Genomic DNA, 13,924 nt, shown 5'->3' with positions numbered 1-13,924 from the left:
TTTAAAAGACTGCTGCGCAAATACAGTGTGACATAAAATATGGCAACAAGCGCCATTTCATTCTCTAGGGTCTCTGCTTAAAAAATATATTTAATGTTTGGGGGTTCTAAGTAATTATCAAGGAAAAAATACCGATTTTAACTTTTAAACAACAAATGTCAGAAATAGGCCTGGTTTCGAAGTGGTTAATATTTAATTGTTATCTTTTTAAAAAGTAGTCCTAATAAAATATATATGTTTTTATACAATTAAGAGTTTGAATATTTTTGGTTGCCTTGGAAAAGTCCCGCTAAGAGGAGATACAAGATGTTAATATAATATAAAGGGATGATGGCAACTTTTGCCCAATACTAGGTAAACTATATTTTTGCAATACCCAACCCCCTAACCCACAATATTACATAAAAAAATAAACACTCAGACTAAATCATTGCTTTTTAGACACTTTAAAGAAATTTCATAAACATAACATGAAAACGACTCTACGGTGTTACAGAGGGTTCAATAAAATATATGTTAATTTAAATAATAATACTGAAAACATACAAGACCACAAAAAAAACAAAAACATGCATATTAGGAACCATGAAGCATATGGTTGCAGAAAAGTAAGTCAGTGGCTGTGGAATTTGGGGCCTGGGGTGACAATGATATCACTATACGGAGAGTTCTGTGCCATCCTGACAGCATTCTGATTCTTTAGCACCAAGAGGCTGTAGAACTTAGCAGATGCCTGCTTCTTCTTATTGTTCTCACACATTTTATTCAAACTAAATGAGTTGATTCCAGACTGGTTCATTTTCTGTGGAAGAAACCGAAGATCAGGCAAGAAAAAAATCAAATACGACAACATACTGGCAGATTGTTAGCAGTCACATATGAATATTGAAAAGATCTGCAGGCTTGGAGTTTGCCTTCATCTAGATCAGGGGTCTCCAAACTTCCTAAACAAAGAGCCAGTTTACTGTCCTATAGACTTTAGGGGGGCTGGACTGCGGCCAGCAAAAATAAAAAATGTTTTTCTTGCATCAGTGGGAGTAAATAGTGTCCCATCTTTGGTATTAGGGGGGGGAATAGTACCCCATTGTTGGAGTCAGTGAAAGGAATAGTGGCCCGCTTGTTGGTGTCAGTGGGGAGGAATAGTGCCCCATTGTTGATGTCATTGGGAGGAATAGTGCCCCATCATTGGTGTCATCGGGAGGAATAGTGCCCCATCGCTGGTGTCATTGGGAGGAATAGTACCCCATGTTTGGTGTCAGTGGCAGGCATTGTTGGTGTCAGTGGCAGGAATTATGTTCCATTGTTGTGTCAGAACAGTATCTTATATTAGTGGGATGAATAGTGCTGCAAGGGCTGGATAAAGGCAAACAAACAAAGGGCCACATCTGGCCAGCGGGAATAGAATTTTTTTATTGCATCAGTGGGAGTAATCAGTGCCCCATATTTGGTATTAGGGGGAGGAACTGTACCCCAATAGTGAATAGTGCTGCAAGGGCTGGATAAAGGCAAATAAAGGGCCACATCTGGCCCTGGGCTACAGTTTGTGAGACCACTCAGAAGTAGCAGGCAGCACTTTATTGCATTATATTATTATATTAAAATTCTGTGTACTTGTCTCTCACTTGTGCTCCTGCGTTGTCACCTTGTCACAGGGGCTTCAGATAGAGACCATAAGTGGTAATTTTAACACATATTACACAGGTATGAAACGCATATGGAGACAATTCTCTCTGTCCTTACCAAATGTTTCAGAAAGTAGTCCAATACTTAAACCTTTTTGGATCAATGCAGTTTTGACCTGAATTAAAAGGAGAAGTCCAGCCTGAGCTTTTAAGGCTGGCTTCTCCTCTGGGTCACAGGAGTGTAATTCGTTTTGCACTCCTGTGACCCGTTTTCAGCGGAGAACAGTCTGAAGTCCGCTCTCCACTGACGTCACTGCTATCAGTTGAGGCAGCGCATAATCCCGACTTCCCAAGTCTGGATCTGCCAGCTGCCTTGATTGATGCAGTCTCAGCAAACTGCTGAGACGGCTCAGTGCTCCAGTGAGCATGGAGAAGCAGAGAGGAGAGACGCTGACTGACAGTCAGCAGCTCTCCTCTGAGGGATCTGTGAAAACCGAGCCATTGGCGATGTTCGGTGGCTGGGTTCTCAGTGTAGAGAGAGACAGAGGGGGACAGATACAGCATCGGTCTGATGCTGCAACCACATAGGCAAGTATGAAACTAAAAAACAAAAAACAAAAACATACTTCTCTGTTAAAACATATCTTGTTGTAGGCTTCAGTGCAGCACAAAAAGACTCAAAAAACTCCAGCTGCCTCAAATCTACATTTTTACACATGGAAAACAGATAATTATCAGCAGCAGGGGAGGGGTCACATCGGTTGGCGCTATCTTCAGCCCAGGAACTACACTTTACAGCCAAATGGTAAAATTTACCTTTAAACATAACACATTCATTTTTACTCATCTGATGAAATTTGATTCTTACTTTTAAGAAGTTTAGCATCTTCTGTGTCCTTTTGGTCCATCGGTGCTCATCGGTGTCTTCAGTACTCTCAGTTGGCTCCTGGGGATGTGATAATTATAAGCAAATAATGCAAATTCAAGATTTTTTTTTTAAAAGGATACCTGTCTTGCTGTTCAACTAGTTAGCTGGTCCCCCTATGTGAAGCAGGCATTTGTACCCTCTAACATTATATGTTTCAGCACCTGCCTTTTCATTGGCTTAGCATCCTGCTGAGCAGCTTTACTGGTCAATAGGGAGGTGCAAGAGACCGCATTTCGACTCCCAACACGGATAGGAAGTGTCAAAATATGCATGAGGAAGATGTATTTTAAAAGGTGAATAACAAAAGTTTGGCATGGTTTCATATGTCTATAATCTAACCATGTATAACTTGTAGTTCTGTATTTGCTGTCATTCATTACTTTCACCACTTGACCTCCGGAAGATTTACCCCTATTCATGACCAGGCCATTGTTTGTCATACGGCACTGCATTACTTTAACAACATTTATGTCCCTTTTTCCCCACAAATAGAGCTTTCTTTTGATGGTATTTGATCACCTCTGTTTTTTATTTTTTGGGCTTTAAACAAAAAAAAGACTGACAATTTAGAGGAAAAAAAAAAAACAATATTTTTTACTTTCTGCTATAAAACGCGTACAATGTAAAAAAAAACCCAATAAGCATATATTGATTGATTTACGTAAACGTTATATCATACACAAACTGTCATATATTTATGTTTTTTTTTTATACTAGTAATGGCGACAATCAGCGACTTACAGCGAGACTGCGATACTGCGACATTCTAACACTAACTGACACTTTTGACACTTTGCCTGGACCAGTGACCCGCTCTACATATGTTTCGTCATTTGTCGTCTTCCTGGGGCAGTATATAGCGGGACTGCAATCTGACACTTTTGACACTTTGTGGGGACCAGTAACACTAACACAGTGATCAGTGCTAAAAATATGCACTGCCACTGTACTACCGGCACTGGCTGGGAAGAGGTTAACATCTCGGACAATCAATGGGTTAACTGCGTGCCTAGCCAGTGTTTGTGTGTTAACTGCGTGCTGCTTTTACTAGGGGAAGTAATGGATTCTAGTCCCTGCTTTATAGGAACACAGAATCCATTCCTTCTCCCCCTGTCAGAACTGAGATATGCCTTGTTTATCTGTGTATTGCCGATGATCGGCGGGTGCCCGCTGGCGACGTGCGTGTGCCCCCTGCACATGGAAGTCTGGAATAAATGTCATCCCAGCATACAGCTGTCGCCCTGTAGCAATAAAACTGCTTTAGGGCAGAAGGAAAGCAGTTAAAAAAAAAAAAAAGCAGGTCGGCGAGCTTATAGCGATCTTTCCGATTTCCAAGCTCTCCTCACTCAATATCTAACCCCTTTTCGCCCCCCCCCTCCCTTTTTTTTTGTTTTTCCCTTGGTGCTTATGTCTTTGAATACTTCTCTCCCTAATTTCCTTGAGCGGAGCAGTCTTTTGACCACTTGCCGTTTGGTTTTTACCGTTTTTTAGTGTTTTTCTTACTTATTTAGGTGATGTCCTCACAACTATTCGCGCCCCCCCCCCCCCCCCCCCCCCCACACACACACACCTTTTTTTCAACCCTTTTTTGTTTCTTTTTACATTAGCTACTGATAAGTTTTTTTAGCTCGTTGGTACTTCACATTCATGGCCTCCCTGTGAGTTCTAGAGGCCTATCTGTACCCTATTTAGCTGTACAGATAATATTTGTATCTGACTGTTCACTCTCTTTTTGAGAATCTCCTTGAGACCAATGTTTTTACTATTTTCCTCTTTTATTCTGTAACATGTAATGTCATATCTAAAATGGTTTAATGAAAACTTATTTGACCACAAAAAAAAAAGAGCAGGTCGTTTATATGGTCAGCCTTAGTAACACAGCCAACCCCCTGTACTTCAACAGATGATACACACTGAATTCAGATGTACACGCTGAATGTGAAACATAGGTAACCTCTCCTTTGGACCTCAAATATTCAAAATAATTTCTCCTCACCTCTTGTACCAGGCTGCTCTCTTGGTCAACTGTCTGGTCAATGCTTGCCAATTCAGGCATTTCTGAGGGCTCTTCAGTGTAGTTGGAGCTGACATCTGTCACTGCAGCAGCCTCAAGCTGTGGTAGATCTGCAATGATTAAAAGAATAGGCAATCAATGTCTTACAGATGAGGAACGGATATTCAAGAAACATTATTCTTTCATTAAGAACCGAGTCCAGCACCCATCTGAATCTCATTGCTGCAGGATACAGTGAAATCATCTACCCAATCTACCCGCACATTCATCACTGACACTATAAAGCAGATTGTCCATAATATTCTTACCCTGTTCCTCTTGATCTTGCAGATGTGTTTCAACTTCGGGTTCTGCTGGTGTTTCTTGTGCTTTTTTAGTAGCAGCCGACTGCTTCTTATTTCTAGAGTCTGATCTCTGGTTTTGTGTAAACAGCTGAACAGAATTATATTAGTATACATGCAAAAGTCTGCAGTAAAGTGAAACATTATATATTATAAAAAAAAAAAAAAAAATTTCTTAGATGGGAATTTTGACTTTCCGGTGATGTGTTTGTTATAAAAATTAAAGTGGACCGATGGGCAAATGTAAAACAATATATATAGGATGCTGTCCATCATTACCATTAAAACAGCAACATTTGTTTTTCTTAGCCCCCGGTCACACCAAATCAGACTTTGAATGTCAAATTTCAAAGCTGCATGTCAGTGCGACTTGGCTGCATATCCCAGTAGTTCATGGGAATTGCCTAGTTATGTCATCACCTAGGTGTCCGAAGCCGGAAGTGCTCCATACAATATAGAAAAAAAAGGTATTAACCCCCCCCAAAAAAATGATTTGCCATTTTAAATAAAAATGAGGATAGGCAATGGATTGATTCCAAGTTGAAAAAAACAGTGGAACTCTGCTTTAAAGAAATCTAATATGAAAACGTTCTTGATGAGATCTCTGAAGTCCCAGTTGGGGAATTACAATTTTTACAGACTTACAAACTTACCAATTGAAGGTCAGCGCTGATTATTGGCTGAGCCGGCTCGGACAGCAGCCATGGAACCCCTCCAGTTTTCTTCCACTCCATCATGCAGCGTGTGGGGGGAGCAATATCCGAGATGGTCAGGGTATCTGACGTGTCTTCCAGTTGCTGACGGAAGGAGTTGCTTGAGATCTGTTTTAAATCATCCACCATAAGATTCCTTTTTTTTCTTGTTCTCTTCCTCTTTTCAATTTCTGAATACAGAAAAACAAATCTTTAGAAACCATTCAACTAGAATGTTAGTTGTATTATTGTAATGTCTCCGCTCCTCCTAAGACCTGCTGCTTTCTAGCTCCCTTGTTAACTCCTCCCATGTTCGCCTCCAGGACTTCTCCAGAGCCTCTCCCATCCTCTGGAACTCCCTGCCCCAGAATGTCTGGTCAGCACCTACTCTGTCTGCATTTAGGTGATCCCTGAAAACTCATTTATTGAGCCTATCCCATATCCACCTAACAACTGTACTTGACCCACCCCCATCAAATCATCCCCCCGCAGCTATTACCTTTTGTACCACCTCCCTCTCCCTTTAAATGATAAGCTCCAGGAGCAGGGCCCTCCAGGGTCCTCTTCTACATTGTAAAGCGCTGCGCAAACTGTTGGCGCTATATAAATCCTGTATAATAAAAACAATAATAATGTCACGTTTTAATAACATAATATTTGGTGTGTTTTACAGGGGCTTTAAAGTGTTAATTCCCTTTGCTTTTCAATCCTGTTCCTTAGTAAAGCAACCTCCACAGGTTGGCTTATCCCTTTGGTGACCATAGCCTGCTGCTTCTCTCTGTTTCCAGTCTAAGTGGAAGATTAAAGCAAAACTTTTTTTTATCATTTTAATTAGAGCAAGAGAGGGTTATAACTTGTGTAAAGTTTATTTTTGTGGCCGCTTACTAGCATTTCTAGCGAAACCTATATATGCTCCAACCTCTGTACTACAACTTAGACACCCAAGGGGAGACTTGGTGAGAGACTCTCAAAATATTCTGAACACATTTTTGGAATTCTATGAAACCCTCCAACAGTCCCAGTCCAAGACGTACAGATCAGTAGCTGTCCTCCTATTTGGAGAACCCGAATCTCCCTTCTCTGGACTCAGGGGGATAGCGCCACTTTGGAACACCCCATTACACAAGAAGAAATACATTATGCCATCTCCTCCTTTAAACCGGGTAAATCGCCTGGATTGGACAGTTTCCACAGCTAAACAATGCTGCAATTGCGGTGGAGGCAGCTGTGGCGACCTCCTATGAGGATTGAAAGAATTTTTTCACCTAGAGGACGGACATAGATGGGCCAAATTTGGCCTTACGTACATGCACCAATTGTATGACAATGGCGAACTAAAGACATTTGCGCAGCTGAAGAGTGAGCTGGGTGTCCCCGATTCCTGAACATTTCAATTCACCGGGATGAGAAATGCAGCCCATGCTCAATTTGGGATGGGGCCAATACTTCTAGAAAACACTAAACTAGAAACACTCCTTGCTGCACCTGATCATACCAAACAAATATCTACATATTATACTGTACTCATGGAAAAAAAAACACCCGAGGGAAAAGAAAATAAGACAGGTGGACCGCTGTAATTCCAGAACTAACAGAGTCACAATGGGAGGAAGTTCTGACTTCATATATGCCCATGGTTATTTCTGCCAGGGACAAACTGATACAACTGAGTTACCTGCATCAAATGTATTATACCCCACACAGATTATATCGGATGGGTAGAAGAGACAACCCCACACGTCATAAATGTTTAGCAGCAGATGGTACTTTTATGCACATGGTATGGGACTGCAATAGGATACGGCCCTTATGGTCGCAGATAACCCAATTTCTTGCAGATACGTTTGATCTCCCGAACATATGTAGCCCATTGTTGGGTCTCTTAGGTATTATAAAAGATGAAGTCACAAGTAACAATACGAGAACGCTCCTGAGACTACTATTTTATTATGTAAGGAAGCTAATTGTCCTCAACTGGATAAAAAAGGGACCATCTTACATTATCTGCTTGGAAAGAACTAGTTAATGCCAATATCATGCTGTATAAAATGACTTATGAAACAAGGGGAAGTGCAAAAAAATTCAATAAAGTGTAGGGAAGATGGATAAACTCCAAGGAAACTATACCAAGTGATATCTAAGATAGAATTTTTGTATACCACGGTAGAGTTATATATAATGTAAGAAGAAAGTGGGAGAACATAGTTTTGGGGTTCTGGGGAGATGACAGCACAATTGGTTAAGGAGGTATCCACCTCCAAGGTTTTATCATTTATTGTTTTACTTTTAATACATTATAAGATGATGATAGTTTACATCACAATTATCGATAGCAACTGGTATAAAAAAAAAAGAAAAAAGGAGCAATTTGTACTAACACATGTATTATCTTTAGTTGTAAGAAACTCATAGACTCCTAAATGGCAATAATATACTGACATTTGCAACTAAGACTGTACCCTGTTTGCATTTGTCTATACTATGTATGTACATTTGGCTAATAAAAACCTTTTGTTTTTGCCATCTTTGTCCCATTGGGGAGATTTAACTTCACTTCATGTCCCATAGCCAAACAGGAAGTGAGAGGAAACACCTGCAAATCAAGGGAATTACTTGGGGTTGCCAGAACTAGTGTCCCCATTGGAACATGTCCCCTTTATTACATTTCTGGGGACAATCCACAATTTGTAATTTTATTTTACATTCACTTTCAATGATAATGTTAAACAGGACAAATAGAGAGGGTGAATCTTCCTAATGGGGGCACAGACAGCAATAAGCAGCACAGACTGCAGGGGTTCTAATCCCTCTCCACTCTATCCAAAACTAAAATAAAAGTTTTGCCTTTAGTTATACTTTAACCACTTCCCACCCGGCCTATAGCAGAATGACGGCCGGGCGGTGGATCTGTTATCCTGACTGGGCGTCATATGACGTCCAGCAGAATAACATGCCGGCGTGCACCCGCAGGGCAGTCTGACACACTGCATCTCCGATCAGGTATGGAGCCTCTGTCGGAGGCTCCTTACCACGTGATCAGCTGTGACCAATCACAACTGATCGTGTTGAACCAGGAAGTTCCGGTAAATGGCATTCCTCTGTTCGCGCTGACAGGGAGAGCCGCATATTAGGTTATTAAAATGTGACATTATTATTGTGATTATTATTATACAGGATTTATATAGCGCCAACAGTTTGCGCAGCGCTTTACAGTGTAGAGGAGGACCCTGGAGGGCCCAATATGGGGACTGAAGGACATAATGAGGAATGCTTACAAGCACTAAATGTATTCTCCCTCGAGAATAGACGCTTGAGAGGAGATATGATAGCGATTTACAAATATCTCAATGGTGGTTCCAGCGTAAGTATGAAACTTTTCAGTCTCTGGGAGTGTAGGAGGACACGGGCCGCACAATGAGACAGGGGGAGAAGCAGTTTAACCTCAAGCTGTGTAGGGGTTTTTTCACTGTCAGTGTGGTAAGGATGTTGAACTCTCTTCCACAATCGGTGGTGTTGGCAGGAAGTATGGATAGTTTTAAAAGACTCTTGGACGTGTATCTTAGCGAAAACAATATACGGGGATATGAGAAATTATTTTTCTACACACACACCTACACAGATTGAATTGGATGGGCTGTTGTCTTTATTCAACCTTACCAACTATGTAACCACCTGCTCTATATGTTATATTTATTTTCAGTAAGTTCAGTAACAACCACAAAATTAAACATAAAAAGATAATGATGAGTAAAAAAGAAAACACAGTCATTGGTGGTCAGTGGAGTAATGCCTTCTACATTGGTGGTCAGGGGAAGAGGCACCCCCTTTCTTTTTGATCAGTGAGAGAGGTCCACTCCTCTGACAAGGCTTTCCACAAGACTTTGAAGTTGGACTGTGGAAATTTTTTGCCCATTAAAACAAAAGAGCATTTGTGAGGTCAGATACTGATTTTGTGTAGGAAGACCTTGTAGGCAAGTGCACTCTATTTTCTCCACTGCAGGTGGCGCTCATCTACAGTGACAATGCAGATGGAGCAGGAAGTCGAGAGGAACTTAGTTCCGCTATGGTTTGCTCGGTCACAGAGAGGCGGCATGCGATTGGATGCTGGCACTCCATGTAACTTTGGTGGCCATCTTGGGTACAGCAGAGTCTGTTTAAGACCCTGGCTCCCAGGTTTGGCATGGAAATTGTGAGTGGTCAGAGTGGGGACAGGTCACCCATCTATCAGGGACAGTGCTTAGTGTCAGGGAAAGTTTCCAGAGCAGAAGGGAAAGTGCTGGGACACACCATCTTTTCTCAAAATCTCCCCATTTGGGAATGGACTGGCCAGGTCTCACTCCACTCCTAGAGACAGATGCTGTCAGCTTACATGAGACTACCATCCTCTGTCACATTGCTGTTACATGTTGCGAGTGCTCCCGGTCGGGTTGCCTTCCCGCTAGGTATGTTGTGTATTGCTGGTTTTCCATTACAATAAATTCCTGTTTTTCTATCTGGACTCTACCGTCACACCCTGCTGCACCTACTCACAACCGGTCTTACAATTGGCCTTCAATTTATCACAAAGGTGTTCAGCAAAAGTCAGGGCTCTGTTCAGGCCACATTCACACCAAACTCACCAATGTCTTTATGGAGTTTTGTGCACAGGGGCACAGTCATGCTATTGTCTAAATTGTCTGTGTGCTGTAGCAAGAACAGCACCATTCACTGGAAACACCTGAAATGTTATTATTTGGAGGGGTGTCCATATAATTTTTGGTTATATATGTACTATACTATTTAACATAGCCTACTTGTTAGAACCATATTTTAAGTACCTGTAACGTCCACTGGTTCCAGTACAAAGCTAACTTCAGACTGAAGTGAGCTGCTATTTCCAGCTTCAGGATTTTCTGTTGCGGTTTCAAGTTCTGTGTTACCTAAATCAGCTGTTGGCATTTCTGGGTCTGTGTTACCTAAATCAGCTGCGGACAAAACAATGTACATTACTAGAAATAGGCACGGGCTGCCCTACCAGAGAAAGTAACCAGTGAATCAAAAAAGCGGTTTTAACAGGACAACAAAGATTATTTTTACATAGTTGGCCATTGACCTGGCAAAAAAAAAACTCCAAGAACAGGGGAGAAAATACAGTATCTTCTAGTCCTGATGTGGGTCATCTAAGCACCATTAACCACAGCAATTATTGTTCAGTAATAACTGTGGTCAATGCGCAAATCCTTTACTCTTCTATGTAGAAAATTAAAGGGTCAAGTCTTTTGACGAAGTGCCACCACGTGCTTCACTGTGAATGATAGAAAAGGTTCAAAAACAGGAGTTGCTAGCACTAATTTTCTACAACCATAGCTATAAAAACTGCATGGCTGCAGCACATGGTTTAGCAAGTTTCACAGAATCTATTGAATTGCTGACATGTATTGATCATATATAACCACTTGCTCTGCTAATAACTGACCTTCCACAGCCTAAAAGTTTATTAGTGAGAAGGCCTGTGATTACTGGCAAGGTCATCCAATGTCACTTGAATTGATTTGCATTAAAGCCCAAGGCCTTTTACTGTGGCTGAGTCCCACAATTCATCCATGCTACTTAAATTCTTCACTCTTTGTTATATTGCAGCCATTTGCTAAAATCATTTAAGTTCATTTTTTTCCTCATTAATGTACACACAGCACCCCATATTGACAGAAAAACACAGAATTGTTGACATTTTGGCAGATTTATTAAAAAAGAAAAACTGAAATATCACATGGTCCTAAGTATTCAGACCTTTTGCTGTGACACTCATATATTTAACTCAGGTGTTGTCCATTTCTTCTGATCATCCTTGAGATGGTTCTACACCTTCATTTGAGTCCAGCTGTGTTGATTATACTGATTGGACTTGATTAGGAAAGCCACACACCTGTCTATATAAGACCTTACAGCTCACAGTGCATGTCAGAGCAAATGAGAATCATGAGGTCAAAGGAACTGCCTGAAGAGCTCAGAGACAGAATTGTGGCAAGGCACAGATCTGACCAAGGGTACAAAAAACATTTCTGCTGCACTTAAGGTTCCTAAGAGCACAGTGGCCTCCATAATCCTTAAATGGAAGACGTTTGGGACGACCAGAACCCTTCCTAGAGCTGGCCGTCCGGCCAAACTGAGCTATCGGGGGAGAAGAGCCTTAGTGAGAGAGGTAAAGAAGAACCCAAAGATCACAGTGGCTGAGCTCCAGAGATGCAGTCAGGAGATGGGAGAAAGTTGTAGAAAGTCAACCATCACTGCAGCCCTCCACCAGTAGGGGCTTTATGGTAGAGTGGCCTGACGGAAGCCTCTCCTCAGTGCAAGACACATGAAAGCCCACATGGAGTTTGCTAAAAAACAGCTGAAGGACTCCAATATGGTGAGAAATAAGATTCTCTGGTCTGATGAGACAAAGATAGAACTTTTTGGCCTTAATTCTAAGCGGTATGTGTGGAGAAAACCAGGCACTGCTCATCACTTGTCCAATACAGTCCCAACAGTGAAGCATGGTGGTGGCAGCATCAAGCTGTGGGGGTGTTTTTCAGCTGCAGGGAAGAACGACTGGTTGCAATCAAGGGAAAGATGAATGCGGCCAAGTACAGGGATATCCTGGACGAAAACCTTCTCCAGAGTGCTCAGGACCTCAGACTGGGCTGAAGGTTTACATAACAACAAGACAATGACCCTAAGCACACAGCTAAAATAATGAAGGAGTGGCTTCACAACAACTCCGTGACTGTTCTTGAATGGCCCAGCCAGAGCCCTGACTTAAACTCAATTGAGCATCTCTGGAGAGACCTAAATATGGCTGTCCACCAACTTTTACCATCCAACCTGACAGAACTGGAGAGGATCTGCAAGGAGGAATGGCAGAGGATCCACAAATCCAGGTGTAAAAAACTTGTTGCATCTTTCCCAAAAAGACTCATGGCTGTTTTAGATCAAAAGGGCGCTTCTACTGAGCAAAGGGTCTGAATACTTAGGACCAAAATGTCAACAATTCTGTGTTTTTCTGTCAATAATGGGTGCTGTGTGTACATTAATGAGGAAAAAAAATGAACTTAAATAATTTTAGCAAATAGCTGCAATATAACAAAGAGTGAAAAATGTAGGGGGGGCTGAATACTTTCCATCCCCACTGTATAGCAGATCAGCACTAACTTTATTCTAGTGCTATACTTAACAGGTATTTACATTGTGTAAGGTGATGTACAATACCCAAGAGACACACAACCATACACAATAAAACAATTGCTGTACACAAAACAAAAATATGTGTAGACATATAGTCAGAAAACAATAACTTTTTGTAATTGTGTTTAGCTATACTTTAACACAGCTAACAAAATAGGAGGCTTCAAGGGTAAGATTTACATTGAAGTTGGATAACCTCTCTAACAAATGGTTGCGTATACATACGTGCAGAAAGATCACTCTCAAACTGCTGCTCTTGGCCAGGCGAGCTGGGTGGCATAGTCACCTCTTTACTCACATCTATATTCAGGCCATTGTATTCTGCAAACAAATGACTGTCAGCTAAAGAAAAGAAAAAAAGAAGAGAATGTACACTAATGAGTCACATATAAACAACAGCCATGGTCTCATGGTTTTGTTGAAGGAAAATTCCTTTTAGCAGTTGAATCTATAGAAAGATCTAACATATAATAGTTTATAGGTTCGTTAAGGTAATGTTTCATGCTTGTGTTAAGCTGCCACACATTCCAGTACTGCAATGTGCGTTGTTCCTGTGCGATTTCTACACCAGTATTTTGAGGACTTATGCCCCGTACACACGGTCGGACTTTGTTCGGACATTCCGACAACAAAATCCTAGGATTTTTTCCGACGGATGTTGGCTCAAACTTGTCTTGCATACACACGGTCACACAAAGTTGTCGGAAAATCTGATCATTCTGAACGCGGTGACGTAAAACACGTACGTCGGGACTATAAACGGGGCAGTGGCCAATAGCTCTCATCTCTTTATTTATTCTGAGCATGCGTGGCACTTTGTCGGATTTGTGTACACACGATCGGAATTTCCGACAACGGATTTTGTTGTCGGAAAATTTTATATCCTGCTCTCAAAGTTTGTGTGTCGGAAAATCCAATGGAAAATGTCCGATGGAGCCCACACACAGTTGGAATGTCCGACAACACGCTCCGATCGGACATTTTCCATCGGAAAATCCGACCGTGTGTATGGGGCATTAGGGTTTCTTCATACAGGACTAGGGTAATAAAGATGGCTTGTTACCTACCTGCTTGACCATCACTCTACCCCTTTTACCACCATCATTAACCACACATGACAACAA

The 13,924-nt window shown here is 41.4% G+C and overlaps 1 protein-coding gene across 1 annotated transcript; it reads right to left on the bottom strand.

Annotated features, from left to right (window-relative positions):
* Positions 1-613: 613 nt before the first annotated feature.
* LOC141114303 (double-strand-break repair protein rad21-like protein 1) lies at positions 614-10,256 on the bottom strand. Its single transcript, XM_073607908.1, has 7 exons — positions 10,217-10,256; positions 5,559-5,788; positions 4,873-4,996; positions 4,547-4,674; positions 2,439-2,568; positions 2,182-2,222; positions 614-802 (listed from the first exon to the last, which is right to left on the bottom strand). The coding sequence occupies exons 1-7, from the start codon at positions 10,254-10,256 to the stop codon at positions 614-616; spliced, it is 882 nt and encodes a 293-aa protein (XP_073464009.1).
* Positions 10,257-13,924: the final 3,668 nt, after the last annotated feature.

The sequence above is a fragment of the Aquarana catesbeiana genome, linkage group LG12, assembly GCF_042186555.1.
Source record: "Aquarana catesbeiana isolate 2022-GZ linkage group LG12, ASM4218655v1, whole genome shotgun sequence".
Classification (NCBI taxonomy): Eukaryota; Metazoa; Chordata; class Amphibia; order Anura; family Ranidae; genus Aquarana; species Aquarana catesbeiana.
This window is presented reverse-complemented; position numbering and strand designations above follow the sequence as displayed.